This window comes from Dermacentor variabilis, unplaced genomic scaffold (genome assembly GCF_050947875.1).
Source record: "Dermacentor variabilis isolate Ectoservices unplaced genomic scaffold, ASM5094787v1 scaffold_15, whole genome shotgun sequence".
In the NCBI taxonomy this organism is placed as follows: Eukaryota; Metazoa; Arthropoda; class Arachnida; order Ixodida; family Ixodidae; genus Dermacentor; species Dermacentor variabilis.
The window spans coordinates 8,267,675-8,295,495 of record NW_027460313.1 but is presented as its reverse complement, the minus strand read 5'-3'; the positions used below and the strand labels follow the sequence as shown (position 1 = coordinate 8,295,495).

Sequence of the window (27,821 nt, the reverse complement as noted above, 5' to 3'; positions counted from 1 at the left end):
TCCTACGCAATGTAAGATTGCTCCCCATACTCAAAAGCACTTCGCCAGCTGATATAGTAAGCAGCGTTACTGAAAACTGGTCCACAACGAGTCGACACAGCAAGAGTAACATCACGTATCATCTTCAGCCTGAAATCACAAACAGTTCCCGGCAGTAACGGGATCGCAGGGACGTACCAAGAATCATGGCCATACTACCGCAGATACAGTAATAAACATTAAGCGGCTTCTCTTCATTGTATTCCTCTTGATCTTTCGTATCAGAACAAACGATGCTTCTCGAAACTACTTTTGGCATAGCGACACAGCACTGCGGAGGCAACAGAAATAAAATAAATGTTTCGTTTTTATCGCGCAGCAACGTAGAGCTTCGCCATGAAGGCCGCCATATTAACGAGCGCAGCAGAAGCTGTAGAACACGTGCTGTAGAACTAGAACCGCATTTGCAAAGCGTGAACGTGAAACATTTTCAATAATACATAAAAAATACACTTTATTTTTAGTTGGTAATAAAAACATTAAACTAGCCGTAAATTAACGCAAATACTTGATCTTTTTAATGAATTCGATCACTATTGAGCAAACGATGACGTCATGTGGCGCACACTCTTCAAAACGGTTGCACCCTTTGGGGTGTAAATTTGTCCCACAACAATAATCTTCATCTGCCTTGCTTGCGTTTCCTTTCCTGAAAACTCGGCGCTCGCTACTTTCCTGTCGAGAATGCTGCGTCACACTGATAACGCGGCGCCGTTCGTGACTGGGAAGTACCGGGCTCGCCGCGTTAGAGAAAGGAAACGCGGGCAAGACGGATGACGATTATCGTTGTGGGACAAGATAAACCCCAAAGGGTGTACATTTTTCTAACACTCTAAAAACAGTTTGCACCCTTTGGGGTGTATATTTGTCCCACAACAATAATCGTCATCTGCCTTGCTTGCGTTTCCTCTCTTGAAAACTCGGCGCTCGCTACTTTCCTGTTGAGAATGCTGCGTCACACTGATAATGCGCATGCACTTCGTGACTGGGAAGTACCGGGCTCGCAGCGTTAAAGAAAGGAAACACGGGCAAGACAGATGACGATTATCGTTGTGGGACAAATATACACCCGAAAGGGTGCAACTGTTTTTAGAGTGAAGAGTGTTACACTCTTAAAACGGTTGCACCCTTTGGAGTGTATATTTGTCCCACAACGATAATCGTCATCTGCTTGCTTGCGTTTCCTTTCTTGAAACTCGGCGCTCGCTACTTTCCTGTCGAGAATGCTGCGTCACACTGATAACGCGCATGCCGTTCGTGACCGGAAAGTACCGGGCTCGCAACGTTAAAGAAAGGAAACGCGGGCAAGACAGATGACGATTATCGTTGTGGGACAAATATACACCCCAAAGGGTGCAACTGTTTTAGAGTGTACACTCTTCGGAAACATTACACCCTTTGGGGCGTATCTTTTCACACAACAATAATCGTCATCTGTCTTGCCCGCGTTTCCTTTCTTTAACGCTGCGAGCCCGGTACTTCCCAGTCGCGAACGGCATGCGCGTTATCAGTGTGACGCAGCATTCTCGACAGGAAAGTACCCAGAGCCGAGTTTTCAAGAAAGGAAACGCCAGCAAGGCAGATGACGATTATTGTTGTGGGACAAATACACACCCCAAAGGGTGCAACCGTTTTAAGAGTGTAAGAAAAGTTTACACCCTTTGGAGTACCCCTTCTGCCACACAACGATAATCGTCATCTGCCATGCGTTTCCTTTCTTTAACGCTGCGAGCCCGGCACTTTTCAGTAACTAACGGCATGCGCGTTATCAGCATGATAGCATTCCCGACAGGAAGGTACACTCTAAAAACAGTTGCACCCTTTGGGGTGTATATTTGTCCCGCAACAATAATCGTCATCTGTCTTGCCCGCGTTTCCATTCTTGAAAACTCGGCGCTCGCTACTTTCCTGTCGAGAATGCTGCGTCACACTGATAACGCGCATGCCGTTCGTGACCGGGAAGTACCGGGCTCGCAACGTTAAAGAAAGGAAACGCGGGCAAGACAGATGACCATTATCGTTGTGGGACAAATATACACCCCAAAGGGTGCAACTGTTTTTAGAGTGTAAAACAGTTCGCACCCTTTGGGGTGTATATTTGTCCCACAACAATAATCGTCATCTGCCTTGCTTGCGTTTCCTTTCTTGAAAACTCGGCACTCGCTACTTTCCTGTCGAGAATGCTGCGTCACACTGATAACGCGCATGTCGTTCGTGACTGGGAAGTATACCGGGCTCGCAGCGTTAAAGAAAGGAAACGCATCAAGGCAGATGACGATTATCGTTGTGTGGCAGAAGGGGCGCTCTAAAGGGTGTAACTTTACCGAAGAGTGTAGAGTGTATGTGTACACTCTTCGAAAAATTTACACCCTTTGGGGCGTATCTTGTCCCACAACAATAATCGTCATCCTTGTTGCCCGCGTTTCCTTCCTTTAACGCTGCGAGCCCGGCACTTTCCAGTCACGAATGGATGCGCGTTATCATTGTGACGCAGCATTCTCGAGGGTGTAAACTGTTCTTAGAGTGTAAGAGTGTAGAACAGCCCTTTGGAGTGCCCCTTCTGATAACGCGCGTGCCGTTCGTTACTGGAAAGTTCCGGGCTCGCAGCGTTAAAGAAAGGAAACGCATCAAGGCAGATAACGATTATCGTTGTGTGGCAGAAGGGGCAAGCCAAAGTGTGTAACTTTGCCTAAGAGTGTAATTGCTTTTGCTGCTTTTATTTATATAATAAATAAAAATAGTTGGAGAATTTCTTTGGGTTGTGTGTTTAATGAAAAACAGTTAAAATATTTTTGCTGAACTTTTTTTTGTTTTTGGCTATTTCGGGCTATATTTTTGTGTATTGCGTTTGGCTACTTTTGGGCTATTATTGTGCCGTGATTTGGCGGGTCATTCTGTGAGCACCTGGCAACCCTGCGTGACTCCTGCACTACCCTGCAGCGTTCTTCGAGAGCGAAATGAGCTCAAACACAAGCACTCAACAACAGCAGCTCGTGAACAAACTCGAGGATTTCGAATTCCCATACTGCGACGATGTCGCGAAGTACGAGAAGATCGCCAAGATCGGTCAGGGAACGTTCGGGCAAGTTTTTCTGTTCTTCCCTTGCTATTCTGCTCAGTTTCGATCGAGTCGCATCGTGGAAGACGACGAAGCCTGTCACACTGTCGTTCGAACGCATTATCGTTGTGCATAATACGACAAACCGTGTCTACGTTTACAATTTCTTTCGTTTCTGGTAGCCCCTAGGCGCGTACTGTAGATATTCTGCCACCTGAATTTTTTTTCTTTACGTATTCGATGAGACATACCTCTGTATTTTTTTTTTCGCAGCGAGGTGTTCAAAGCCGGACACAAACAGACAAAGAAGCTGGTCGCCCTCAAAAAGGTGCTCATGGAAAACGAAAAGGAAGGCGTAAGTGGCTGCATCTATTCCTTGCACTTCTTTTCACTCGAATTTGTGGTGGGCACGTGTCCCTTGAGTGAGGCAACAGCAGTACATGCCGTTGTGTCGCTTGCAATGAGTCATATGCCTTGGCCGTGCAGTGTGCTCACAACACCGATTGTCGCGTTTCTCTGGCCCAGTTTCCCATTACTGCATTGCGTGAGATTAAGATCCTGCAGCTCCTCAAGCACGAGAACGTGGTCAACCTGATCGAGATCTGTCGCACAAAAGGTAAGTGCGTGATTAGGCGCTTCTAAAGAGGCATTTGGCGACGCGAGCGATTCGATGTAGCCAAAACGTGCAGTCGCGTTGGTGGATGTACTGGAGACTGCTGATACGCACTGCCCGTCGCTCCGACTCGGGTAGAGTCGTTACTTTCTACCTCATGCGGGTTGAACGACCCGAAGACATCTCGCATTGTCTGGGAGCCCTCGCCAGACATCGGTGACTAGAAGTGGCGGTGTCCATTCGGCGAAGCACGTGCTTGAGGCCGTGCGACGCGCGTCTTGCAGCTGAAATGATGTCATACGCTGTTAAGAACAGCTTTTAAGCGGAGAACGATTTCTATCTAGCATAAAGGCCACGCGGAGGAAGGGACAGTACACACAACTGCTGTGCACTAAATGTTGAGCCAATACAAGCGGCCTGATTTGACAGATTTGGTAGAGCAAATGCAATGTTTGTGTTTGCTACTCTTAATGCAAGCTTAAAAGAAAAAAAGCCTTTCAAGTTTGTGGCCAGGAAGGTATAAAGTATAAACCCCGTGTAAACAATCTTGTCTGTGACGGAAACAAGCAACGTGATGTAGATAATTGTCACGTCAACCCGTCGCCCACAATTGGAAATCCACCAGAACAACAACTTTGAGTGACGTCTCCCCGGTGTTGCCTGTATGAGGGCTGCAATTAAGTACCGCAACTGGCCTGGTGCATGCCCTAAAAATTGTTTTGCTGTACAGAGCTGCACAAAATATTTCTGAAGGTCTATCAGTCGGTTTTCTCCACATGTATCATAATTTTGTTTTTTGCTTATTCTGTGTGACAGCCAGTAGTATGTAACTGATGTACTGTACATCCTGTTCTGGCATCACGCTATTGGGTAGTCGCTCATAGCACTTCCAGACAATGAGCGATCTGTTCAAGCGAAGGCCCGTTTTGTCACTCACCGCAGGCGCGCACAAAATCACTCACGTGGGGTTTGAGCTTAAAAAATAGCCATTGCATGGAATACAAAGTAATGTTAATACTTTGCAGCATCGGTGTTACATTTTTCTTAGACCTTGAAACCGTCTTTCACGCAGTCTCCCACAAACAAGGGCAGTGACTTCTGTAGTTATGAGTTGCAGGTCGTCCTAGTCTCTCTTATGATACGGCCTGTGCACAGTGTTTGGGAGACTGTTTGGGAGAACAGCATTCTCGTTTCGCTTTTTGTGTATGTAAAGAACAGGTGGTTCAGTGGTGGATCATATGCTGATGATGCTGGCTGTTGCTCCTACCCACCATTGACTGCCTCATCTTTGGTGGATAGTGCTGACGTTATAGCTTCCTGCAAAGCGCATCATTTCTTCATTTATATCGTGAAGGGTTGTCTTATTATGATTTTTTTTTCCAACCTTGAATTGAATTTCAAGTTCAGACTTGGAACTGTAATTAAACATTGCATAGTGGATACAAACCGGTGCACAGGCAAACAGGAACAGAAGGTAAGAATGACACTTGATAAACACTTTATTGTCATCTGAGTACTCTGTATGTTATTTTGTCCAGCTGTCCTGTTCTGCAATTTGTATATTTAAGATCATGCCCCACCCTCCTCTGTAGTGCCTAAGGCATCTATTTGACCTTAAAACACACTGGCTGAATGTTTTACTTGTTTCATTGCGGGAAGCATACTAGAAATTACTAATGTGCTTGGGTTTCTGGTGTGCTTCAGGATGAATTTCATTAGCCAATAAGCATTTGTTCATCCTTGGATTGTTGCATCCCTTGTGTGCAGCTGGTTTGCACATGACATCACAGCCACTACGTCATTGGTGAGCCGTTCACAGTCACCACTGTGCCTTTAGGTGTGAGCAGACTATATTAAGAAACAGGTTTTCAGTGCACCGGCTGTTTCTTCCTACCACTGGCAGCAGTGACATAAGTGTGAGCCATCTGTTGAGTGTGTTTTTGTTGACATCTGTTTTTTGTCCTGCGCAGCAACCCCTTTCAACCGCTGCAAGGCCACATTCTATTTGGTTTTTGACTTCTGCGAGCACGACTTGGCAGGTCTGCTCAGCAACATCAATGTCAAGTTTTCACTGGGTGAGATCAAGAAGGTTATGCAGCAGCTTCTCAATGGCCTCTACTTCATTCATAGCAATAAGGTGGGTACTGGAAAGTCTGCTTGAAATACACTGCCACTGGATGAGCATTTCTCACTGTTTTGATGGTGAAAAATGCTTGCAGTGTGAGTGCCACGTGCCTTGCTTTTGGTCCCTCAACCCCCGTGTGGGGCTGTGAGTGAGCTTTGTGATGTATTGAAAACATGGGGGATGCCATGCTTTTTGCAGCTACTGTTCTTGTAAACACGTTAAAACTACTGTATACAGTCGCCGATGGATTTTTCCAACTCCAAAAATTCAGAAGATGGATATTCTGGACTTTATAAATGTACTGTCAGGGTTCCCATAGAGCTAATGCATTTTTGTGACCAATTTTTCAGACACATTTAAGCCCCAAAGTTAGATGTTCTGGACTAAATTTATTTATTTATTACAATACCCTCAGGGCCAAACAGCGACATTACAGAGAGGGGGTGGGTGGGAAAAAAAGGTACAGCAGAAATCATAGTGCAGATGCCTGTTCAATGATATGCTTGGTGATGGCTGTCTTGGAGGATGGCGTGTTTTCAATGCAGGCAATAAGAGGCGTAAGGTGGTTCCACTCTGCGCTAGTTTTCTAAAAAGCACATTTGTTTTGCAGCTAGGGATGGCAACTTTACGCGGATGACCAACATGTGATGATATATTTGATGGGATTGAAGAAAAAAAATCCTGTTTTAGTGTCTGGTTATGAAAGAAAATGCTGTGGAAAAGGCTAAGGCGTGCAGTTTTTCTACAAATTACAAGATTAGTTAGACCAAGTTTTCATTTCATTAAAGAAACACTAGCTATGCAAGAATAATTAGAAAGAATGAAGCAAGCTGAGCGATTCTGTACAGATTCTATAGCGTCGATTGAAGTGAGTTGTATGGGGTCCCATACGGATGATGCATATTCTAGTTTAGGCCGTGTTTGATACAAAAGTAACTTCAAATGGGATGAAGCCTGGGAGAAGTTTCTGCGCATGTAGCCAAGGGTACGGTTCGCATTGTTAGTGACATATTCGATGTGCATGCGCCAGCATAGGTTAGTAATGCGAACACCAAGATATTTATAAGATAGGACACTCTCTAGTGAAACTCCGTTATTCTTGTAATCAAACGCTTTGGACGAATTAGATTGGCGTGAGATGGACATAACTTTACGCTTAGACGGGTTAAGAACCATACACCAAAGCTCACACCAATTAAATACGTTGTCAAGATCACACTGACAGGCGCAGCTATCATTAGGGTCATTTATTGCACGAAAAAGAACACAGTCATCAGGAAAAAGCTTAAGGGAAGAGTTAATTCCAATTGAAAGATCATTAATATAAATTGGAAAGAGTAAAGGACCCAAAACACCACCTTGGGGAACACCAGATGTTATGGCACATGGTGATGATAACAAGTCATTAGCTGATACAAACAAACCTAGAGCGGTTAGTCATGAAACATTCAGTCCATTTGAAAAGATTAGGGTCAATATTCAGGGAACTACATTTAAGGAGTAATTGATGTGACACCTTATCGAAAGCCTTAGCAAAGTCTTGAAAGATACAGTCGGTTAGCAAACCACTATGACGCTAAGATGTTAGTGAAAGACAAGAGTTGTTGCGCAAGAAAAATTCTTTCAAAAACCATGCTGACAAGAACTGAAAAACGAGTTACTTTCAAGAAAAGAAACGAGATTAGAGTATTATAATGTGCTCTAGAAATTTACAGGGAATGCTTGTTAATGAAATAGGCCTGTAGTTAAGAGAATTTGGATTACCTTGTTTGAAGAGTGGAACTACCCTCGCTACCTTCCAATCAGCCGGCAATGTGGCACCACAATTCTGTAGCGATGCCTTTTCCCGATGCTAATGCGTTTCAGCGCTTTTCGCATTCGGGAGTGGCCATGTTTGATGCGGAGCGTCTCTTGACCACTCACGAACGCGAAAAGCATTAGCATCTGGACAAGGCATTGGTACGAAATCGCGGCCCTGGTATGCTATCCATGTTCCCACCACGACAGTGGTTCCCAGAAATCAAGCTTAGCAAATGGCCATCAAGATTATACAAGTTGCGATGAGGTGCAAGGAAGGCGAGGCGGCACGATCTCTACAGCAACCATCTAAGAACTGTGATAGTTGGCTGTTGGCATGGTTGCGTTGCAAAAGTTTCACTAGCACCTAGTTTTCGTGTTTTTCCTACACGTTGGAAAAAAACATGTTCGTGCAAGCAATTACGGCAAATTGAAATTCCAGCCATCTAGCAAGATTCAGTGTGTTCAAATTATTCCAAGATTTCAGGATTGAATGAAATCTTGTAAAAGAAGTTCACAGTATATTATATATATACAGTGCAGTCCACTTATAACATATAACGATATATCGGTTTTAATGATGGGTCGACATGAGAGTGTCATTTTATGCATTAGGTCTATGGGGGAAAAAAACATTTATAATGATAGGTTATTCACCACCTATCGGATATAGCGATCAAAATTTTGCCGTCTGGACGGCGTTTTCTGTGCCAAATAATCGTAACATTTGCGTTGCTTAGTTCGCTGAAACGTAACGATGTCGAGACGAGGCGATGTTTACCTCCGTAAGTTCGTACCTGCCGCCATTACCGTGCAGCACGCCCCGCCCCGCCCATGCACCGGAGAGTACCTGAGTAGGCGCAGCGCGCCACAAGATGGTGCTAGCTGCTTCATGCGCGTCGGCCACAGTCGCTCCTAAAGAGAGAGAAAGACAAAAAAGCGACAAGCAAAGCGGTGCGGTGGCGCTCGTCCCTCTCTTTCGCACGCGATAGCAGGCTGACGCCACCGAAGCAGCGTGCAACCAACGGTACAACCCAGTGGCCCAGTTCGAAGATGGCGCCAACAAAGCGCAAAGCTGTGTCGCTTGACACAAAGATGGATATTTTGCGGAACTCTCGACGCGGCTTCAAGGTGAGCGCCGTCGTGAAGAAGTAAGAGCTCACCCAGTCGACGATATCAACCATCTTGAAAACCGGGAGCACCGCAATTGTGAAGGCAGGAGCTATCAGCGGCCATGCCGATCAGCGCAAAAGGGTTAGAGACCCTTTGTAAGCCGATGTTGAAGAGGCACTTTACCAGTGTTTCATCACAACCCGCGCGCATAATGTGCCTATTAGTGGGCCAATACTTGCCACCAAAGCGAAAAACTTCGCTTTTCTTCTGGGACACCCAAATTTTGAGCCTGGGGGAGGCTGGATTCAGTGCTTTAAAGAGCGGCACGGAATCGTTTACAAAAACGTGGTAGGGGAAGCGGCGTCTTTGGACACACAGGCAAAGCAGCAGTGGCTGCAGACAAAGCTGCCCGGCGTGCTGGAGCGCTACGCAGAGGACATATATAATTGCGACGAAACTGCTCTGTGTTTTCAAATGTTGCCGTCGAAGACTCGCGCTCTTAAAGGAGATCGATGCCCCAGCGGAAGCACTCGAAACTTAGGGTGAATGTGTTGCTGTGCGTTAGCATGGATGGGAGCCATTGTCTCAAGCCTTTCATGATCTGGCGATCAAAGAAGCCAACGTGCTTTAAGAATCAGCACATCCCAGTCCGCTATCGCAGCAATAAGAAGGCGTGGATGACCCGCGACCTGTTCGAAGAATGGCTGCTCGAGTTCGACAGTATAATTAAAGGCCAAGGAAGAAAAGTAGTGTTGCTACTTGACAACTGTAGCGCACACAGTGTTAACCCGAAGCTAACATCTGTCGCCCACGCAGGGGCGTCTGCTTCAGCAGGCGTTTGGTGCGTTGCGACACCACGTACCCGAGCACACGAGGGTTGGACCCTCCCGCGTGTAGCCGTGCGCGGCTTAGCCGTGTCTGGGGAAAAGGGGATCCTGGAGGTTGAGCCGATGCTGGGTGTTTGGACCTTTAAGGCCCCCCGGCTGAGGCAACACACCTCTTTGGCCTCTGCTTCACATAGACGGCACCCCCGGGCTGACCCACCCGGGGGAAATCGGCAGTCGCCTTTTCCTGTCCTCTCCAATCTTCGTCTTTCTCTCTCGCCTTTTTCATCTTTCCTGTCTTCTCATCACTTCTCCTCACTTCCTAGTTTCCCGGCGGCAAGGGTTAACCTTGTGTAGCTAGCCAGCCTTGGTTATGCTGTATTTGGTTATAGCAGCGATGTACGGCTGGCGTTGGCAGGGTTTCTCTAGCCGGAACTTCTGTCACGTCCCCCTGTTGGGCTCCATGGTGGGTGGTCGGCATCGCGGCCGAAAACCCAACTGTATCTATGGAAAACGCGTTTCCTAAACTCCCTGATCGCCCTCAGAAACGAGGGCGCACCGAAGTCTTTCAGTTTTTCGGACGGCAAGTCCACAATTTTCCTCGTTTTCACGTGATCCACTCAGAAAAACCAGCTAAATAAGTGCGAACAATCTCACCGTTCCTTGTATCGAAGACTCTTACCAAAGTGTTTGGTTCAGGATATAAGGCTTCGAGGATGGCTAGCGGTGACCTCCTCTTGGAGCTCCGCGATCAGAAGCAATTTGAGAAACTGCCTAAACTAGTATCATTTGGAGAGACCCAAGTAGTAGTAACCCCGCACCGCACGATGAATACCTCCCGTGGCGTTGTCTCGGACGATGATTTGCTGGAGCTCACTGAGGCTGAGCTCTTGGAGGGCTTCAGTGAACAGAATGTTATAAATGTCAAAAGAATTAAAATGAGACGAGATGGCAAAGAAATCCAAACCAAACACTTGGTAATCTCCTTCGGTTCGAGTGTCCTGCCCGAGTCAATTGAGGCCGGGTACATCAAGCTCCGTGTCAGGCCGTACGTGCCCAATCCTCTTAGATGCTTTAAGTGCCAAAGGTTTGGCCACAGTTCACAGAACTGTCGAGGCCGGCTGACATGTGCCAGGTGCAGTGACAATGAACATTCCTCCGAAACGTGCCAGAAAACTCCACATTGTGTCAACTGTGATGGCGAGCATGCCGCATACTCGCGGTCCTGCCCGTCTTGGAAAAGAGAAAAAGAAATTGTGACAATCAAAGAAAACATATCTTTCAAGGAGGCACGTAGGCGGGTGTCATACCTGCCTAAGAGCAGCTTTGCCGATGTGACGCGTCAGGGGGCAGCGACACAACGGCTTCCGGCGGCTGTCCGACCCGCAAGAAGTGAGTCGGCAGTTACGCCACCTGCCCCCGCGGCGGTTGCAGCTAGCGCTGCTCCGTCAGCCCAGCAGACGGGGCCATCTACCTCCGGGCAGGTGACCTCGAAGGTCTCGTCGTCCAACATGCCGAGGCCTTCACGTCAAGCAAAGCGCTCGGAAGAGCACGTGTCCAGCGCCTCGCTAGAGGCGATGGACACAACCACCAGCAAGACGGCGCCACCAGCGCCTAAGGAGCGGCGAGGATCTCTCGATCGCTCCAAAAGAGATAAAACTCCCGTCACGGCGCCTGCAAAGCGCCGGTGAACTAACCTTTCCTTCCCAGAACACACAGTATCCAACTCTGTCAAAATGGATACACAAATTATGCAATGGAATGTGAGAGGTCTCATCCACAATCTTGACGACGTAACAGAACTCCTAAATAAACTTAATCCAAAGGTACTGTGTGTTCAGGAAACGCACTTAAAAGCTACACAGACAAATTTTCTCCGGACACAATTATTTTTCGTAAAGATCGTGACGAGGTCAACACCTCATCCGGCGGTGTAGAGATAATTGTCCATAAAACTGTTGCTTGCCAACACTTGCCGCTTCGGACGTCCCTCGAGGCAGTTGCGGTTCGCGCAATTCTTTTTAATAAGTTAGTAGCCGTCTGCTCTATCTACATACCTCCAAACTATCAAATGAGTAAAATTGAATTCCACGAACTCATTGATCAACTTCCAGAGTCATTTCTTATTGTCGGGGACTTTAATGCGCACAACAGTCTCTGGGGAGATTCCAGGACTGATTCGAGGGGTCGACTGATCGAATCCTTTCTTGTTACGTCCGGTGTGTGCCTCTTTAATAGGAAAAAGCCCACCTACTACAATGCTGCGCACAATTCATACTCCTCCATAGATTTAGCACTTGGATCTTCCATACTTTTCTCTTACTTACAATGGAATGTTATAGAAAATCCATTTGGGAGTGACCACTTTCCGATAACTTTAAACTTACTAACACGACACGACACTCGCCCGCAGGTACGTCGCTGGAAACTTGACTCCGCTGATTGGAAGGGTTTTAAGGAATCTACTTACTTATCACAAGATTTTATACGCGATTTTAGCATGGATAACGCTGTAGCATATTTTACCGCTTTTATTATTGATGCAGCTCAAAAGTTCATTCCACAAACAAATGGTCACTCATCTAAGAAACGAGTTCCTTGGTGGAATGAAGACTGCAGGGATGCACGAAAAAGACAAAATAAGGCGTGGGGCAGATTGCGCCAATATCCTACGGCGGAAAATTACATCGCATTTAAACACATCAAGTCACAAGGACGGCGCACAAGACTGCAGGCTAGAAGAGCAAGCTGGGAGAGTTTTCTCTCAGGCATCAATTCCTATACCCAGGAGGCTAAAGTATGGGATGGGCTGAGAAGGCTAAAAGGGCAGCAGATCAACCCATTACCTTTGATTGATGAGCGAGGGAATACCTTGGAAAAGCAGGCCGATGCCCTTGGATTACATTTTGCACGTGTATCAAGTTCCATAAGCTATTCGCAAACATTCGTTCAATATAAGCAAATAGCAGAACTTCAGTCAATAAACCGTAAATGCAGACCAAATCTACCGTACAACTGTCCTTTTAATATTGCTGAGCTTAGAGCTGCGTTGAGCTCGTGCATGAGCTCTGCACCTGGAGTTGACAAAATCATGTATGACATGATTAAAAACCTACACACTGATACACACATGACACTTCTGGCACTTTTTAACTCTGTTTGGGCTGCTGGATACCTCCCACCCTCATGGAAAGAAGCTTTAGTAGTGCCGGTCTTGAAACAAGGCAAGGACGCATCCGACGTTTCAAGTTACCGTCCAATAGCACTGACAAGTTGCTTATGCAAACTGTTCGAGAAAATGATAAATCGTCGTCTTTTACATTTCCTTGAATCGAATAAAATGCTCGATCCTTATCAGTGCGGCTTCAGAGAGGGTAGGTCGACTACTGACCAGCTCGTGCGCATAGAGGCAGGCATTCGCGACGCCTTTATCCATAAGCAGTTCTTTCTTTATGTTTTCCTAGACATGGAAAAGGCATATGACACGACTTGGAGATATGGGATATTGCGAGACCTCTCAGAAATGGGTATTCGAGGGAATATGCTTAATGTAATTGAAAATTACCTATCAAACCGTACATATCGAGTTAGGGTGGGCAATGCTCTATCCAAGCCATTTACACAAGAAACCGGCGTGCCGCAAGGAGGGGTATTAAGCTGTACCCTTTTTATAATCAAAATGAATTCCTTACGCTTATATATACCGTAGAGCATGTTTTATTCGGTGTACGTAGATGACGTGCAATTGGGTTTCAAGTCATGCAACCTTTCTATATGTGAGCGACATGTCCAGCTTTGCTTGAACAAAGTGTGTAAATGGGCAGAGGAAAATGGCTTTAAGCTGAATCCTGTTAAAAGCTCATGTGTACTATTCACGCGAAAAAGAGGCTTATTTGCAGAGCCCAGCCTAGAACTACATGGACAGCACATACCAGTTGTCACACAACACAAATTTTTAGGAATCATATTAGATTCAAAACTGACCTTCATTCCACAGTTAAAGCACCTAAAAGAGAAATGTCTAAAAACAATGAACCTTCTTAAACTTTTATCACATAAAACATGGGGCAGCGACAGGAAATGTCTGATGAACGTTTACAAAAGTCTTATACGCACGCGCTTAGACTATGGGGCCATAGTATATCAATCTGCCAGTCCAAGCGCCTTGAAGATGTTGACCCTGTTCACCATTTAGGTATCTGCTTGGCGACCGGTGCCTTCAGGACAAGTCCTGTAGAGAGTCTCTACGTTGAAGCTAATGAGTGGTCGCTTCATCTTCAGAGGTCATACTCTAGTTTCATGTACTTTCTAAAAGTGAACGCAAACCGCGACCATTCCTGGAGTGTCGGGAAGCCGAAACAGAGAGAAAAAAAACACTTTCCGCTAGCATACCGGCAGCACATCCCTTTTCATCCTGTAATGTTCCTAGGTACAGAACCGTTGTTTGGCACCAGAGCAGTCCTAAGCTTCTTAAACGATGTTGTCTTACATGTTGTTAGCCCTACGAATTTGTAGCACATCCTCTCTCCAGAGGATGTCGCTGCGATAATTTATTCTTCTACAGCACATGCCTTCAGGCCCTTCCGTTTTAAGGGCTCTCTAAGGCGGTAGTGTGTCTTGCAAACATTTGCCTACATGTATATTAAAATATGATCAGTCTATCACAATGTATCTCTTGTGTTCTTAGTAGCACTCACTAGTCATTGCCATAATTTTATTACATATAGCTTTTATGCACTTTATAGAGATCGCTTTTAGGCCCCTTTACAGCTACGTCACTATAACTCGCGGAACTCATCTACCCACTGCAAACTCATCAACACTGACCTGGCGCTCTTTGGCCATAATTGGCCCTTGCGCCATAAAACAACAAATTCATCAACATCTGTCGAATTGATGTTTCTGCCTCTGAATACTACGGCAGGCCTGCAGCTGTTGGACGCCGGCGTGATCGCCAACTTTAAAGTCCTGTATCGGCGGCGCATGCTGGAGTGGCTAATTTTAGCCATTGACCGCGCAGCTCCTGGCATGTTGGGTCATGCAGATCCGACGTGCCAAAAGACTGACCTGAAGATCAGTCTATTGAAATACGTGCGCTTCGTTTATGGTGCATGGTGTTAAGTAAAGCAGTCAACCATATACAATTGCTTCAAAAAGGCGGGCTTTGTGCATCAGGACGAATTTCCCCAACGCAATGAGACCAACACGGTGGAAGCCGCTGACATAACTGAGCTCTGGGAGCTTGTTCCTACTGGTGACACAGGTGGTGCGTCGGAGGAGTTTTTGACTGCAGACAGTGCTGCCTCGTTCTGCGATGAGGTCACTGACGAGGCGATCGCCGAAGATGTGCTGTCTCGACAGATGGCAAAGTTGTGCGACGGTGGCGACGGCAGCAGCGACAGTGACAACGAGATTGAGAGTGGCTCCTTGACCCCGACCTCGTTGTCCACGCAAAGGACACTGTCGTCGATCGACTCCTTAATTGATTTTATGCGTGCTAAAGGATTGCCGCCGGACCGGACAGGCCGCCATTGGAATCTGAACCTGGCAACGTTTAACCGTTATCTAGTGAGGCGAGTCTAGCAGTGTTATTGGAGGAATTAGAGGGTAGTAAATGGGATATAATAGGGCTCAGTGAGGTTAGGAGGACAAAAGAAGCATATACAGTGCTAAAAAGCGGGCACGTATTGTGCTACCGGGGCTTAGCGGAGAGACGAGAACTAGGAGTCGGATTCCTGATTAATAAGGAAATAACTGGTAACATACAGGAATTCTATAGCATTAACGACAGGGTGGCAGGTCTTGTTGTGAAACTTAATAAGAGGTACAAATTGAAGGTGGTACAAGTCTATGCCCCTGCATGCAGTCATGATGACCAGGAAGTCGAAAGCTTTTATGAAGACGTGGAATCGGCGATGGGTAAAATCAAAACAAAATACACTATACTGATGGGCGACTTCAATGCCAGGGTAGGCAAGAAGCAGGCTGGAGACAAGTCAGTGGGGGAATATGGCATAGGCTCTAGGAATAGCAGAGGAGAGTTATTAGTAGAGTTTGCAGAACAGAATAATATGCGGATAATGAATACCTTTTTCCGCAAGCGGGTTAGCCGAAAGTGGACGTGGAGGAGCCCGAATGGTGAGACTAAAAATGAAATCGACTTCATACTCTGCGCGAACCCTGGCATCATACAAGATGTAGACGTGCTCGGCAAGGTACGTTGCAGTGACCATAGGATGGTAAGAACTCGAATTAGCCTAGACTTGAGGAGGGAACGGAAGAAACTGGTACACAAGAAGCCAATCGATGAGTTAGTGGTAAGAGGGAAACTAGAGGAATTGCGGATCAAGCTACAGAACAGGTATTCGGCTTTAACTCAGGAAGAGGACCTTAGTGTTGAAGCAATGAACGACAATCTCATGGGCATCATTAAGGAGTGCGCAATAGAAGTCGGTGGTAACGCCGTTAGACAGGAAACCAGTAAGCTATCGCAGGAGACAAAAGATCTGATCAAGAAACGCCAATGTATGAAAGCCTCTAACCCTACAGCTAGAATAGAACTGGCAGAACTTTCTAAAGCTAATCAACAAGCTTAAGACAGCTGACATAAGGAAGTATAATATGGATAGAATTGAACATGCTCTCAGGAACGGAGGAAGCCTAAAAACAGTGAAGAAGAAACTAAGAATTGGCAAGAATCAGATGTATGCGTTAAGAGACAAAGCCGGCAATATCATTATTAATATGGATGAGATAGTTCAAGTGGCTGAGGAGTTCTATAGAGATTTATACAGTACCAGTGGCACCCACGACGATAATGGAAGAGAGAATAGTCTAGAGAAATTCGAAATCCCACAGGTAACGCCGGAAGAAGTAAACAAAGCCTTGGGAGCTATGCAAAGGGGGGAAGGCGGCTGGGGAGGATCAGGTAACAGCAGATTTGTTGAAGAATGGTGGGCAGATTGTTTTTGAGAAACTGGCCACCCTGTATACGCAATGCCTCATGACCTTGAGCGTACCGGAATCTTGGAAGAACGCTAACATAATCCTAATCCATAAGAAAGGGGACGCCAAAGACTTGAAAAATTATAGACCGATCAGCTTACTGTCCGTTGCATACAAAGTATTTACTAAGGTAATCGCAAATAGAATCAGGAACACCTTAGACTTCTGTCAACCAAAGGACCAGGCAGGATTCCGTAAAGGCTACTGAACAATAGACCATATGCACACTATCAATCAAGTGATAGAGAAATGTGCAGAATATAACCAACCCTTATATATAGCTTTCATTGATTACGAGAACGCGTTTGATTCAGTCGAAACCTCAGCAGTCATGGAGGCATTACGGAATCAGGGTATAGATGAGCCATATGTAAAAATACTGGAAGATATCTATAGCGGCTCCACAGCCACTGTAGTCCTCCACAAAGAAAGCAACAAAATCCCAATAAAGAAAGGCGTCAGACAGGGAGATACGATATCTCCAATGCTATTCACAGCATGTTTACAGGAGGTATTCAGAGACCTGGAGTGGGAAGAATTGGGGATAAAAGTTGATGGAGAATACCTTAGCAACTTGCGATTCGCTGATGATATTGCCTTGCTTAGTAACTCAGGAGACCAATTGCAATGCATGCTCACTGACCTGGAGAGGCAAAGCAGGAGGGTGGGTCTGAAAATTAATCTGCAGAAAACTAAAGTAATGTTTAACAGTCTCGGAAGAGAACAGCGGTTTACGATAGGTAGCGAGGCACTGGAAGTGGTAATGGAATACATCTACTTAGGGCAGGTAGTGACCACGGATCCGGATCATGAGACTGAAATAACCAGAATAATAAGAATGGGCTGGGGTGCATTTGGCAGGCATTCTCAAATCATGAACAGCAGGTTGCCACTATCCCTCAAAAGGACAGTGTATAACAGCTGTGTGTTACCAGTACTCACATATGGGGCAGAAACCTGGAGGCTTACGAAAAGGGTTCTGCTGAAATTGAGGACGACACAACGAGCTATGGAAAGAAGAATGATGGGTGTAACGTTAAGAGATAAGAAAAGAGCAGATTAGGTGAGGCAACAAACGCTGGTAAATGACATCTTAGTTGAAATCAAGAAAAAGAAATGGGCATGGGCCGGACATGTAATGAGGAGGGAAGATAACCGATGGTCATTAAGGGTTACGGACTGGATTCCAAGGGAAGGGAAGCGTAGCAGGGGGTGGCAGAAAGTTAGGTGGGCGGATGACATTAAGACGTTTGCAGGGACAACATGGCCACAATTAGTACATGACCGGGGTAGTTGGAGAAGTATGGGAGAGGCCTTCGCCCTGCAGTGGGCGTGACTAGGCTGATGATGATGAAAGGATTGCCGCCAGTGTTCGCGCAGCAGCTGGAATCCATGCACATCGCGGTTGTGAAGCTGAAGCTGCCGCTAAAGCAAGTGCAGATTTTGGACTATTTCGGCGCGCCTAACCCTTGACATGGTCATTGGCGCTAGAAATAAAGTTTGTTTTTCACATCCTACTTTCTACATCATCAATTCTTTAGAGCAAGTAGCGAATTCGAGTTCGGAGCTGCAAAGGTATGTTCCATGTTCTTTATTTATTTTTAATAACTGCAGTTCAGATATAGCGATCATCAGTTATAACGATCATATTTTTCGTCTTTCTCGATATCGTTACAAGTGGACTGCACTGTACTATGTACCAAGATTTTAAAGAAAATTCTTTAGTGGATCTTAAAAATTGCTAGTGACATAGGATAGTTTGTTTGCATGACTTTAGCTAGGCTACTTGGGGAAGCAGATGTTACAACAGTCGAACCCACTTATAACAATCTATTGGTTACAGTGACCAGATTTCAGTATATTTATGATTTTCTGACCTTGTCTGTTAAAACTGCTTTCAGATATAATAAATGTTTTTTTAGATCACCATACTGTTACAAAGAACGCTTTGATCCTGGACACGGTAAAGAGAGGTTCTAAATTATGGGGTTTTACGTGCCAAAACCACTTTGTGGTTATGAGGCACGGCGTAGTGGAGGACTACGGAAATTTTTACCACCTGGGGTTTTTTAACGGGCACCTAAATCTAAGTACACAGGTGTTTTTTTGCATTTCGCCCCCATCGAAGTGCAGCCATCGTTGCCAGGATTCGATCCCGTGACCTCGTGCTCAGCAGCCCAACACCATAGCCACTGAGCAACCACGGCGGGTTAAAGAGAGGTTGCACACGAAGTACCGATGCACGTTAGCATGGCCAAAGTGGGTGTATGGCAGTGCACACCTTGCTCCAGTCCAACTGTGACAATGATATGACCTTTGAGATGAGTGAGCGACCGATGCGTGCGGATTTTGGAAGCCGCAAAGGTCACTTGCTTCAAGCCATGCCTCTAGGGAGGAGAAGGAGGCATACTGTAAAGCAGAAACAGCATAGTCCAGGGCATGTGCCGCTGTGATATTGAATGGCACAACTGTGGCAATGTTGTTTTTGTGCAAATGTCCACCGTGTGCACTACACCATTTCAATGATTTGAATTGACCATCTGTCCTTCCACCGCGGAATAAACAGCTGCTCAAGCGTTCCTGTCATTACTGCCAATATTCACATGGCTGCTGCCATGCAATAGAGAGTGTCAGGTTAGGAGACGCAAACAGCTCCCAAGTGTTGGGGGATGCAACTCCGCTGTGGCCTCTTCGCGCTCTTTTTGTGCTCACTTTGGGTTCTTTTGAACGCCTGGTGGTTTGTGTCCCCCAACGGTTCGGTGCAGTTTGCGTCCCCTAACTGAAAGCTCTCTAATGTTGCAAAGGATAGGCGACTACTACGCTGTTATCAGGAGATCACGGTTCAGCTATGCTTCATTTATGCGTTGCTGATTGCTGATAACGGTTCGCGGTGGTGTTCTGGCTTTCGAACGTTGCATTTTTTTTTTCACCCAAAGCGACATGGATGACGTAATTTTATGTCTCTTGTGTGGCTGATGCACAGTCGTAATGCCTAGACCACGATGTCTGAAACCATCGCAGAATGGCGGCATGCCGCAATAGTTCTGAAGTTTACGCTTCTGGCTAACTAGAATGCTTTGATCTCTTATGCAGAATATGGTTGTGTCCTGCTGGTATTAAAATATATCTCAAGCTCCTGAATAAAAATGGCGGCTGTGCTTGCAGTATTAAAATTACAGGTGATCAGAACCAAGCACTGTTTTGAAACAGCTATACAACGCTGCATTGTGTTATTTAGATGGATGTTTCTAATGGAAACTTGCAGCTAGGCTCGGAAATGCACCGGGAACAAAAATGGCAATGAGGATGTGGTTTTCGGACAAAATTCCTGCTGAATTGTAACTGCTGACGTCAGGTTTAGTGCGGTTAATTTTTGGACGTCTTTAAGGGCGAGTCCATAATTACCGATATACCAACCAGCACTTTTCACGGAACTATCGAATTCATTATAAATGGGTTCAACTGTAATGTAAAACGGTGTGTGCCATTACTATAGGATCTCTTTTTAAGGCCTTAATGCTTGTGCATCATGACTCGAATCTTGCGTGGCAGTTCCTATCCCATTGTGGTGCCTAGTGACTGTGGAGGAAGTGAATAAACTAGGAGGGAGCATTACACCACGCAGCTATCCTTGGCAAGCCAACTTTCTGTGATGTTCGCTTTGCCTTTCTTCCGTGCCTCCGATGGTCATCCCATGCATGACCCTGTGGTTCGCAGGTTGAGCTTGGTGTGCTTTATCCCAGTTGGTCTTTATCAATGTGCACTTGTTTGGGTGCTTTGCCAGTCGCCCTGTGCACATTATTCCCTGATGTGTTTGTGCAACATTGGTCATTTATTCCTACTTACACGTTTGTTGTCTTCATGGCAACATGTGAGCACGGCAGCCACACATTTGTTGCACCCGTTATTTTGTCTGAACAGCATGTGCTGAGCAGTGAAAGACACTAAAGCCTGTCATTTCATGATCATGTGTAGGGTCAACTTTTTCCAGCTTCAATTTTATCCTGTGATACTCCCTTCCACTTCCCTTCCTCCATGGTACGTAGTGAGGAACTGGTGAGTCACACAACTTTACTTGTTTCTCAAGCTACAGAAAGCGTGTGCCACTGTAGTTTCAGTTGGATCCTAGAAATTGTACTTGAAATGCACTCTACTACTTTGGGCCCTCATTGTGTAGCAACTGTATTCTCGCTAGCACATCCAGGAATGAACTCATCTACTGCTTCTCCCCTTCTGCAAGCGTTCACTGGTGGGCATAATGCGATGCAATTTGTTCATTGCAGTCTGTGGCTTCTGTCGACATGTTCTAATGCCTGTGTTGTGTTTTGTCTTATCTGTGCTTCGTTTGTGCTGCAGTAAAAGGGCTAGTTTAGGACGGTGTGAGTTTTCGTGATTGGTTAACCCCATAGAATGCATACACCATGATGAATCTACCAACTAGCCCAAATTACACTTCTTCAGACAGCATAGTCCGAGAGTTTTGCTAAAGCAGCCACGGCCAGCAGAATATGATGGCTCTAATCCAGTCCATTTCCTTTGTGCACTTTGTCACTGCTGCTGGCAGCATTCTGCCTCAACATGAGGCTGTCACAGTCACAACATGAGCATGCACCTTCAAAGAAAGGATCGAGGTTGTGGGATTTTCTTTGGCTTAATAGAATCCAACTCTTGGAGCTCGGCAAGCGTGGAGCTCCGCAAATGTGCAACGCAAAAGAGCAATAACGGCACCAGCGTCCCACTGAAGTGGAGTATGCATCGCCATACTGATCACCACAAATTGTGTATGTGAGCGACGCCTTTATACTTGCGTTTAGCACCGTGCATAATACCGTGTTGGCCACGCACCTTCAGAACTGTGTGGTCGCCGTCCATGATCGTGTTGATTGCGACCACTTTTTGTCCCATGGAGGAAGTTTCGTCCCCAGCTGTTGAAGCAATCAGTAGTGTCGTTTTGACCCTGTGCAAAGCAATCAAGAATGAAGAGCGCCGGCTACATTGTGATGGATGAACAATCTGTTAGCGACCAGCACACTGGCGAAAAAATAATCGGAATGTGTGCGCCGTAGTGAAAAGCATGTCTCAAATGATGCGTGGCCACACTACGAAAGAAGTCGCAAGGCCATCCCAGCTGCGTGAATCAGTCACGAGATGAGAATTTCATCTTCCGCTCTGCTTTTATGCAAAATAGAAAGCGGATTTGCTAATTCATTCAGTAAATAAAAACGTGTTGACATAGTAAGCATTTGTTTGTTGTTTCCTTGATGCCCTGAGTAATTCGACAATCGGTTAATTTAAACATTTCTTTCAGTTCCTCGAAATCCAAACTAACGAGGCAACAAGCAAACAGGCATCAAGTACTTGCTAGTTTTCCACATGATGTCGAGAAGCTTTTCTGTCTTTTTCTGTCATTCTCTAAACTGACAACAGCTTTATATATCTTGCTGAATAATAAGTTTGCTTGTACATACTAAGAATCAAGGAAAGGAAGGCTTAAAACAAAGCACCTTATCTGCTTCACGGTTCTGCTGATATTCCGGATCCATTCTTTCTGTTGATGTTTTTCGATCGAAAAGTCAAATTTAATGCCTTTATTACTTTTATTATGCCTTTATTACTTTATTACTAACACCCTGGTACTCAGCACGTAAAACTAACCCTCGATGAGCATGGATGAAAGTCTATTCACTCAATAAAATTACTCAGTTACGCAGAATAAAAGCAGAGCCCAGTGGAGACTGGGACTACTGGGAACACAATGCACTGCCTTTGAGACTGCCATAGTGGGGGCATAGTGAAACTGCTCGCGATATTGCTCTATTGGATCACAGGGCGTGACATAAGGAAAAATGTCTTACTTGGGAGAACGTCGTTGTAGCCCTTGAGGTAGTTGAGTGGCAATAATGACAAGCACTGAACACGAGAGGGAAGTGGCAAAATATGTGAACTTACATCTCTTTCACCTCAATGCTCCAGTCTTCGAACATTCACATGTCTTGTCAGCTTGTGTCACTGTGACCTGCTGAGCCGGTGTGTGTTGCTTGCAGCCCTTGCACTTCTCGCAAGCACTTGTGGTGCATCACACTCTTTGTGTGCATACGGCACTAAGCAGAGTCGGCGGCAAGTGCTAGCTAGGGCTTTCGAATGCACCTCAGCCCCTGTAGACGAGCCATTGTTCAGCGTGGCACTCCACCTGCATTTCTGCACTGTTGGGCTCGGTGGTCGCTGAGTGTGCTTTGTGCATTTAAGAACAGTATATTATCTTGTTGCATAGTGGTCTACTCGGTAAAATCATTTACTGTTCAAGACGTCTCTCTTTCCTCGGAGGGAGCTTCATACATGAGGCAAAACGCCAGCCTGGCCTTTTGGCCAACTTACCAACACCTTATGGGGAGACGTTCGAGGAGCCCACAAGTTGCACAAGCATATTGGGAGAAAATGTTCAAAACCTACTGGGAACCAAACACTCCTTCTCCACCAAGTGCAGCCGAAACTTGGGTCAAAGGAAAAGAGAAAAGGCGAAGAAAATGGCCTGACAGAGTGTCGGCTTGCGAATGCTCGCCGTGTGACATGCTCCCCTTCTAGTTCTTTGTTCTATGGTGTTACTTCTGTGGAACAAGATTTCTGGAGGAAAAACTGGCACTGAAATTGCGAAACATACATGGAAATGACCAGGAGTGCTTGAATATTTAAAAATATGATTTGGCATCTATTTTTTGACAAAGAACGTTCGAACCTTCATTTATCTTTGTGGGTCACTTGTGTTGCTTGCTAACCTGAATAAGCACTGTGACATCGCTAGTGGCCCAAGGGAGTGTAGATTATAAACTATACTAATTAATCATTTTATTAATTAGTGCAAGGGACACGTGAAGTAATTCAAAAGTTTGTTAGTAAATCACACCTGTGACGCCGTGCTCGAAAGCACACCATCATAGCCACTCAGCTACTGTGGTGGGTTTGTTGGTTCCCCTCGCTGCACAAAGATGTACAGAACCTGTGCCGATGGCACATTGGACATTTGGAATGGAGAAAGGGTTGTAAATGCAATGACCAAATGAGATATTGTCGGTCATTTGCTTTTGGGGATGCAATTACTTTGACGTGGCTAGCACTAGGCGCGTTCAGCGCCTGCAATTGGCAACATTTCTGGCACAGTGGCAAACACGCTGTCGCCCGTAGACGCCAGTGTGTCCCATGCTTGTCACGCAGAGTCTTGCAAAATTACTGTATCCCTGAACGCAAATGGGTGAGAGTACTGTGCCACAATTTTTAACACTAGATAGGGCTGTGTTGTTTGACCATGTTGTGTTGCTTCCTGTGCAGATCCTGCACCGTGACATGAAGGCAGCCAACATCCTCATCACCAAGGCTGGCGTGCTGAAGCTCGCTGACTTTGGACTGGCCAGGGCCTTCTCCTTGAGCAAGACTGGGCAGCCTAACCGTTACACCAACCGGGTGGTCACACTGTGGTATCGTCCCCCCGAGCTGCTGCTGGGCGAGCGCAACTACGGTCCCCCCGTGGACATGTGGGGCGCTGGCTGTATCATGGCCGAGATGTGGACCCGCTCGCCCATCATGCAGGGCAACACAGAGCAGCACCAGATCAGCCTCATCAGCCAGCTGTGCGGCTCGCTCACACCTGACGTCTGGCCCGGTGTGGAGAAGCTCGAGTTGTACGCCAAGCTCAACCTGCCCAAGGGACAGAAGCGCAAGGTCAAGGAACGGCTCAAGGCAAGCGTGCCTCCCTTGGTTGCTCTTTGATGTACAGCTGCAACAGAAAAGGGCTAGCGCAAGTGACCGATGACCGAAGCAGGGAAATCGCAACATGCGGCAGAATGCCAGCACGATCCATGCTTGAAAGTGTTTCAGAGATCCATGTATGGAACTCTTCATTATCTGTGTGCTTATGTACAAGAGCACCGCATGTTGTGATTTCCCTGCTCCGGTCACTTGTGCTAATCCTTTTCATTGCAGCTGTACATTCACTATGGGTGCGCAAGTATTGAAAATTTCGAGTAGGAATCAAATAGTCATTGCTATTTGATTCATATTTGATTTGACATCCAGTATTTGAAATAGTCCAAGTATTGTTTTTCTTCAAAAACAAGAGGGCGAAAGCCAGGTACAAGCGGTGACTGTTCTGCATTATTCTGCTGCAGTGGGGACTACAGTTGGTGGTGAGAGGCACTAGTTGCTAAATGAGTGCACGAGGCAGATAACCTCTCTTCAATAATTTTTGGTCATGATGATGGGACAAATGGACACTAATGGCGTCCATAATTTGACCTCTCGGCAAGCTATGAATTTGTTTTCTTGGTTTAGGTAAAGTGATTACTTGGACAATCTCGACAAACAATGTGTGATGCTGTAGTATTTCACGTTAGTAACACCAAGGGAATGTAGGCTGTAGGGCATGTAAGCTGATGTGCCGTTTCTGTGTTTCGCTACTGTCATTGTCATGGTGTGCTTTGTACGATTTGTTGTTTACAAGCTCCTCATTTGATTAGGACTCTCGTGAACGGCATTGCACGTACAGTGCGCATCACCCTTGTGTAGAGAGCGGGAACGGCAGCTACCAGGGTGCTCCGGAGGCAGCCAGCGACGTTTAACAGTAGCTGCTGGGCTTGACATAAGAAATGCCTGGGCACGTAGCGGCCGGCGCATCTAATCTTGGGCCAAGCCACTACCGTTTGCCATCACTGCCTGGCTTCGCAGTGCCCTGGCAGCCACCGTTCGCGCGCTCTACACAAGGGTGTCGCGCACTGTACATAATTTTCTTTTCTTTTTTTACTAAGCGCATGTCACGCTTTATATTTCATTTCATTTAGAAATTATTTGGTCTGGAATTGTACATTCGAAAGTTGCTTTCGTCAGAAGTTTCATTAGAAAATTTTGCTACAGTTGCCGACCGTTTATTCGGACCTCAAGGGGACTGTGGAAATGTCCGAATAAACAGGTGTGTCCGAAAAAGCAGATTAAGAAAAAAAAAGTGAAATCCTTTATTTCCACGCACTTATTCGGGCTCGGCAGTAGGCTTGAAGAAATCGTGAATGCGCCGTTACACGCTGTTCTGTTTACACGCAATCAGATATGCCTGAATCTCGGAGAGGGTCGTACGGTCACTATAGGCGGCTGAAAGCACAGTCACTGCTTGTACACGTTCCGCTTGCGACGGCAGCGTAGCACATGGTGCGTCATCTTCCGACTCAAGAGTCATCGTCCGGCGGTGCAGCAGAAACCTGACAAATGATCTCGCCGTCATCGAGTTCTGCGCATGTCAGTACAGCAGCGTGAGCACCTGTAAAACTGTCAAATGAGACGGTGTCCGGAACCACTGCACAGGTCTCGGCAGAACATTTTCGGTGTCAGTAGCGTGCACATCGGAAGGCGACAAATCCTAGCCTCCCGGCACCCGCTTGCCGGCATTCCCCAGCGCAGTCTGCGCGGGCACTGTCGGCGCGATTAGAGACTTGACACAACGTTTCCCTATGCCGCGTTGAATCACCGAAACCTCGACACAGCACACAAATCAAACACCACTGTGCCGACACCAGTCACACAAATGAAAAAACATGTCCTGCTCGCAGCGTCGTGCGCGAAGAAAGAAATCAGCTGCTGGATTGTCTTCACATGGCTTACTAAGCTGAAACCGCAACTGCTGCAGAGCCATTCTATCGAACCAGGCAGAAACGATGATGATGAGCGGGGATTTCCAGTAGCGCCACTTCGTGGGGCAGCAAGGAAGCTCCGTTCAAAACAAAAATGGCGTTCAGCAAGTTGAACCATGCACCGGTCAGAGTCGGTGCATGGTGCTCTCGACCGAGTTGGCTCAAGGAGTGTCCGAAAAATCAGACGAGAGGTTGCAAGGTGTCCGAACTTTCGGCAGTTGTTATACATTATGGTCTATGGGGAGAATGGTGATGCCGTGAAGCCGACCGAATAATCGGGCATGTCCGAATTTTCGGAGTCCGGAAAATCGGTCGGCGACTGTATTTGGACACCCCTAATGTTCACCACCCGTGTACTTCATTTTAAGTGCACGTTAAAGAACCCCAGGTGGTCTAAATTATGCCAAAGTCCCCCACTGTGGCGTGCCTCATAATCATATTGTGGTGTTGACAGGTAAAACCCCATATTAAATTTTTTTTTTGGGGGGGGGGGGGACACATAGTGCACTCACGGCTGATTTATGTGCATATAGTATTTCTACTACCTCATTATAAATGTGGGTTTCATCGATGTATAACTAGCTTCAAGAGAAAGGTGCCCCTTTAAAATTGCCTACATGCCCTGTGTGTTACTAAAAACTACATTTTTCTACAGCAAAATTTGTTTGTCAGCTATTTAGTACTCGATGAATAAGTTGTGTTGTTGCATCAACCAGAGGACAAACTCTTGTGGCTCCATGCTTTGTAAGTGGCTTTGTAATGTAAAAGGCCAAATATTCTATACAAACCCTGTGAGCGCCATGCTGACTACTGTTGAAAAATATGCAGGCTGCTTGTTTAATACCTTAGGGCCGTATTCAGGGTTGATCACTTTTGGGAATACGTATCACTAATAGGGGCCCTGAAACACATTTTATTGAGGTCAAGAAATGCATTTGATGTTAAATTAGACTACTTCAGAAATGTTTTGCATCAAAAAGTACTTCAATGTGGTAAGCAGAAGCGGAGTTATTGGCAATCAAAGGTTGCCTTTGATCCCCTTCACAATGCTGCTGCTCCTTCTTCAATGCCGTTCACTGTGAAGGCTATGGCGGAGCGAAGCGTGCTTTGCTTACTGAATGTCACTGTGGTGCACAGTTCAAATTTGAATTTGGATGTTCACGCAGACACCACTATTTCCGACTTTGACGTGTACAATGCGCCAAACTCGGAGGCTGTCCCTGAAGTTATGGTTGAGTTCACAGTGTCTTATCCCTTAGCTGCCATAGCTTACGAGATAGCTACACACAGCTGTGTTTTCTTGCATCAAGTGGCATGAGTAGCACACATTTCCTTTCGTGCTTTTCTCTATGGCAAACACACAATTTACAAGGGTCGAACGAAACGTCTTTATGTTCGCTCGTGTGAGTATGATGGCAGCATGCACATCAGGTAAGTGATGGATGTCGCACTGTGGACTCGTGCTGCAAGAATTCCTAATGTACCGAGTATGATGGCGACACACATCGAAGGTGAACAACTCAGGAAGCAGACATGTTCTAGTCGGACGTTGGCGCTCAGGCCGGCTCGCCCTGTGCCT

The 27,821-nt window shown here is 46.1% G+C and overlaps 2 protein-coding genes across 2 annotated transcripts in view; one reads left to right on the top strand and one right to left on the bottom strand.

Annotated features, from left to right (window-relative positions):
* Window positions 1-407, bottom strand: part of LOC142567922 (STING ER exit protein) — a 40,875-nt gene extending 40,468 nt beyond the window's left edge. The window contains exon 1 of the mRNA XM_075678011.1: window positions 178-407. Coding sequence (XP_075534126.1) covers window positions 178-298 — 121 coding nt within the window. The 5' untranslated portion in view covers window positions 299-407. The remainder of the gene's footprint in view (window positions 1-177) is intronic.
* A 2,539-nt stretch (window positions 408-2,946) lies between these two features.
* Cdk9 (Cyclin-dependent kinase 9) overlaps window positions 2,947-27,821 on the top strand; it is a 32,768-nt gene continuing 7,893 nt past the window's right edge. Inside the window, exons 1-5 of the mRNA XM_075678022.1 lie at window positions 2,947-3,121; window positions 3,371-3,452; window positions 3,623-3,713; window positions 5,681-5,847; window positions 23,898-24,305. Of these exons, the coding sequence (XP_075534137.1) occupies window positions 2,997-3,121; window positions 3,371-3,452; window positions 3,623-3,713; window positions 5,681-5,847; window positions 23,898-24,305 (873 nt within the window). The 5' untranslated portion in view covers window positions 2,947-2,996. The remainder of the gene's footprint in view (window positions 3,122-3,370; window positions 3,453-3,622; window positions 3,714-5,680; window positions 5,848-23,897; window positions 24,306-27,821) is intronic.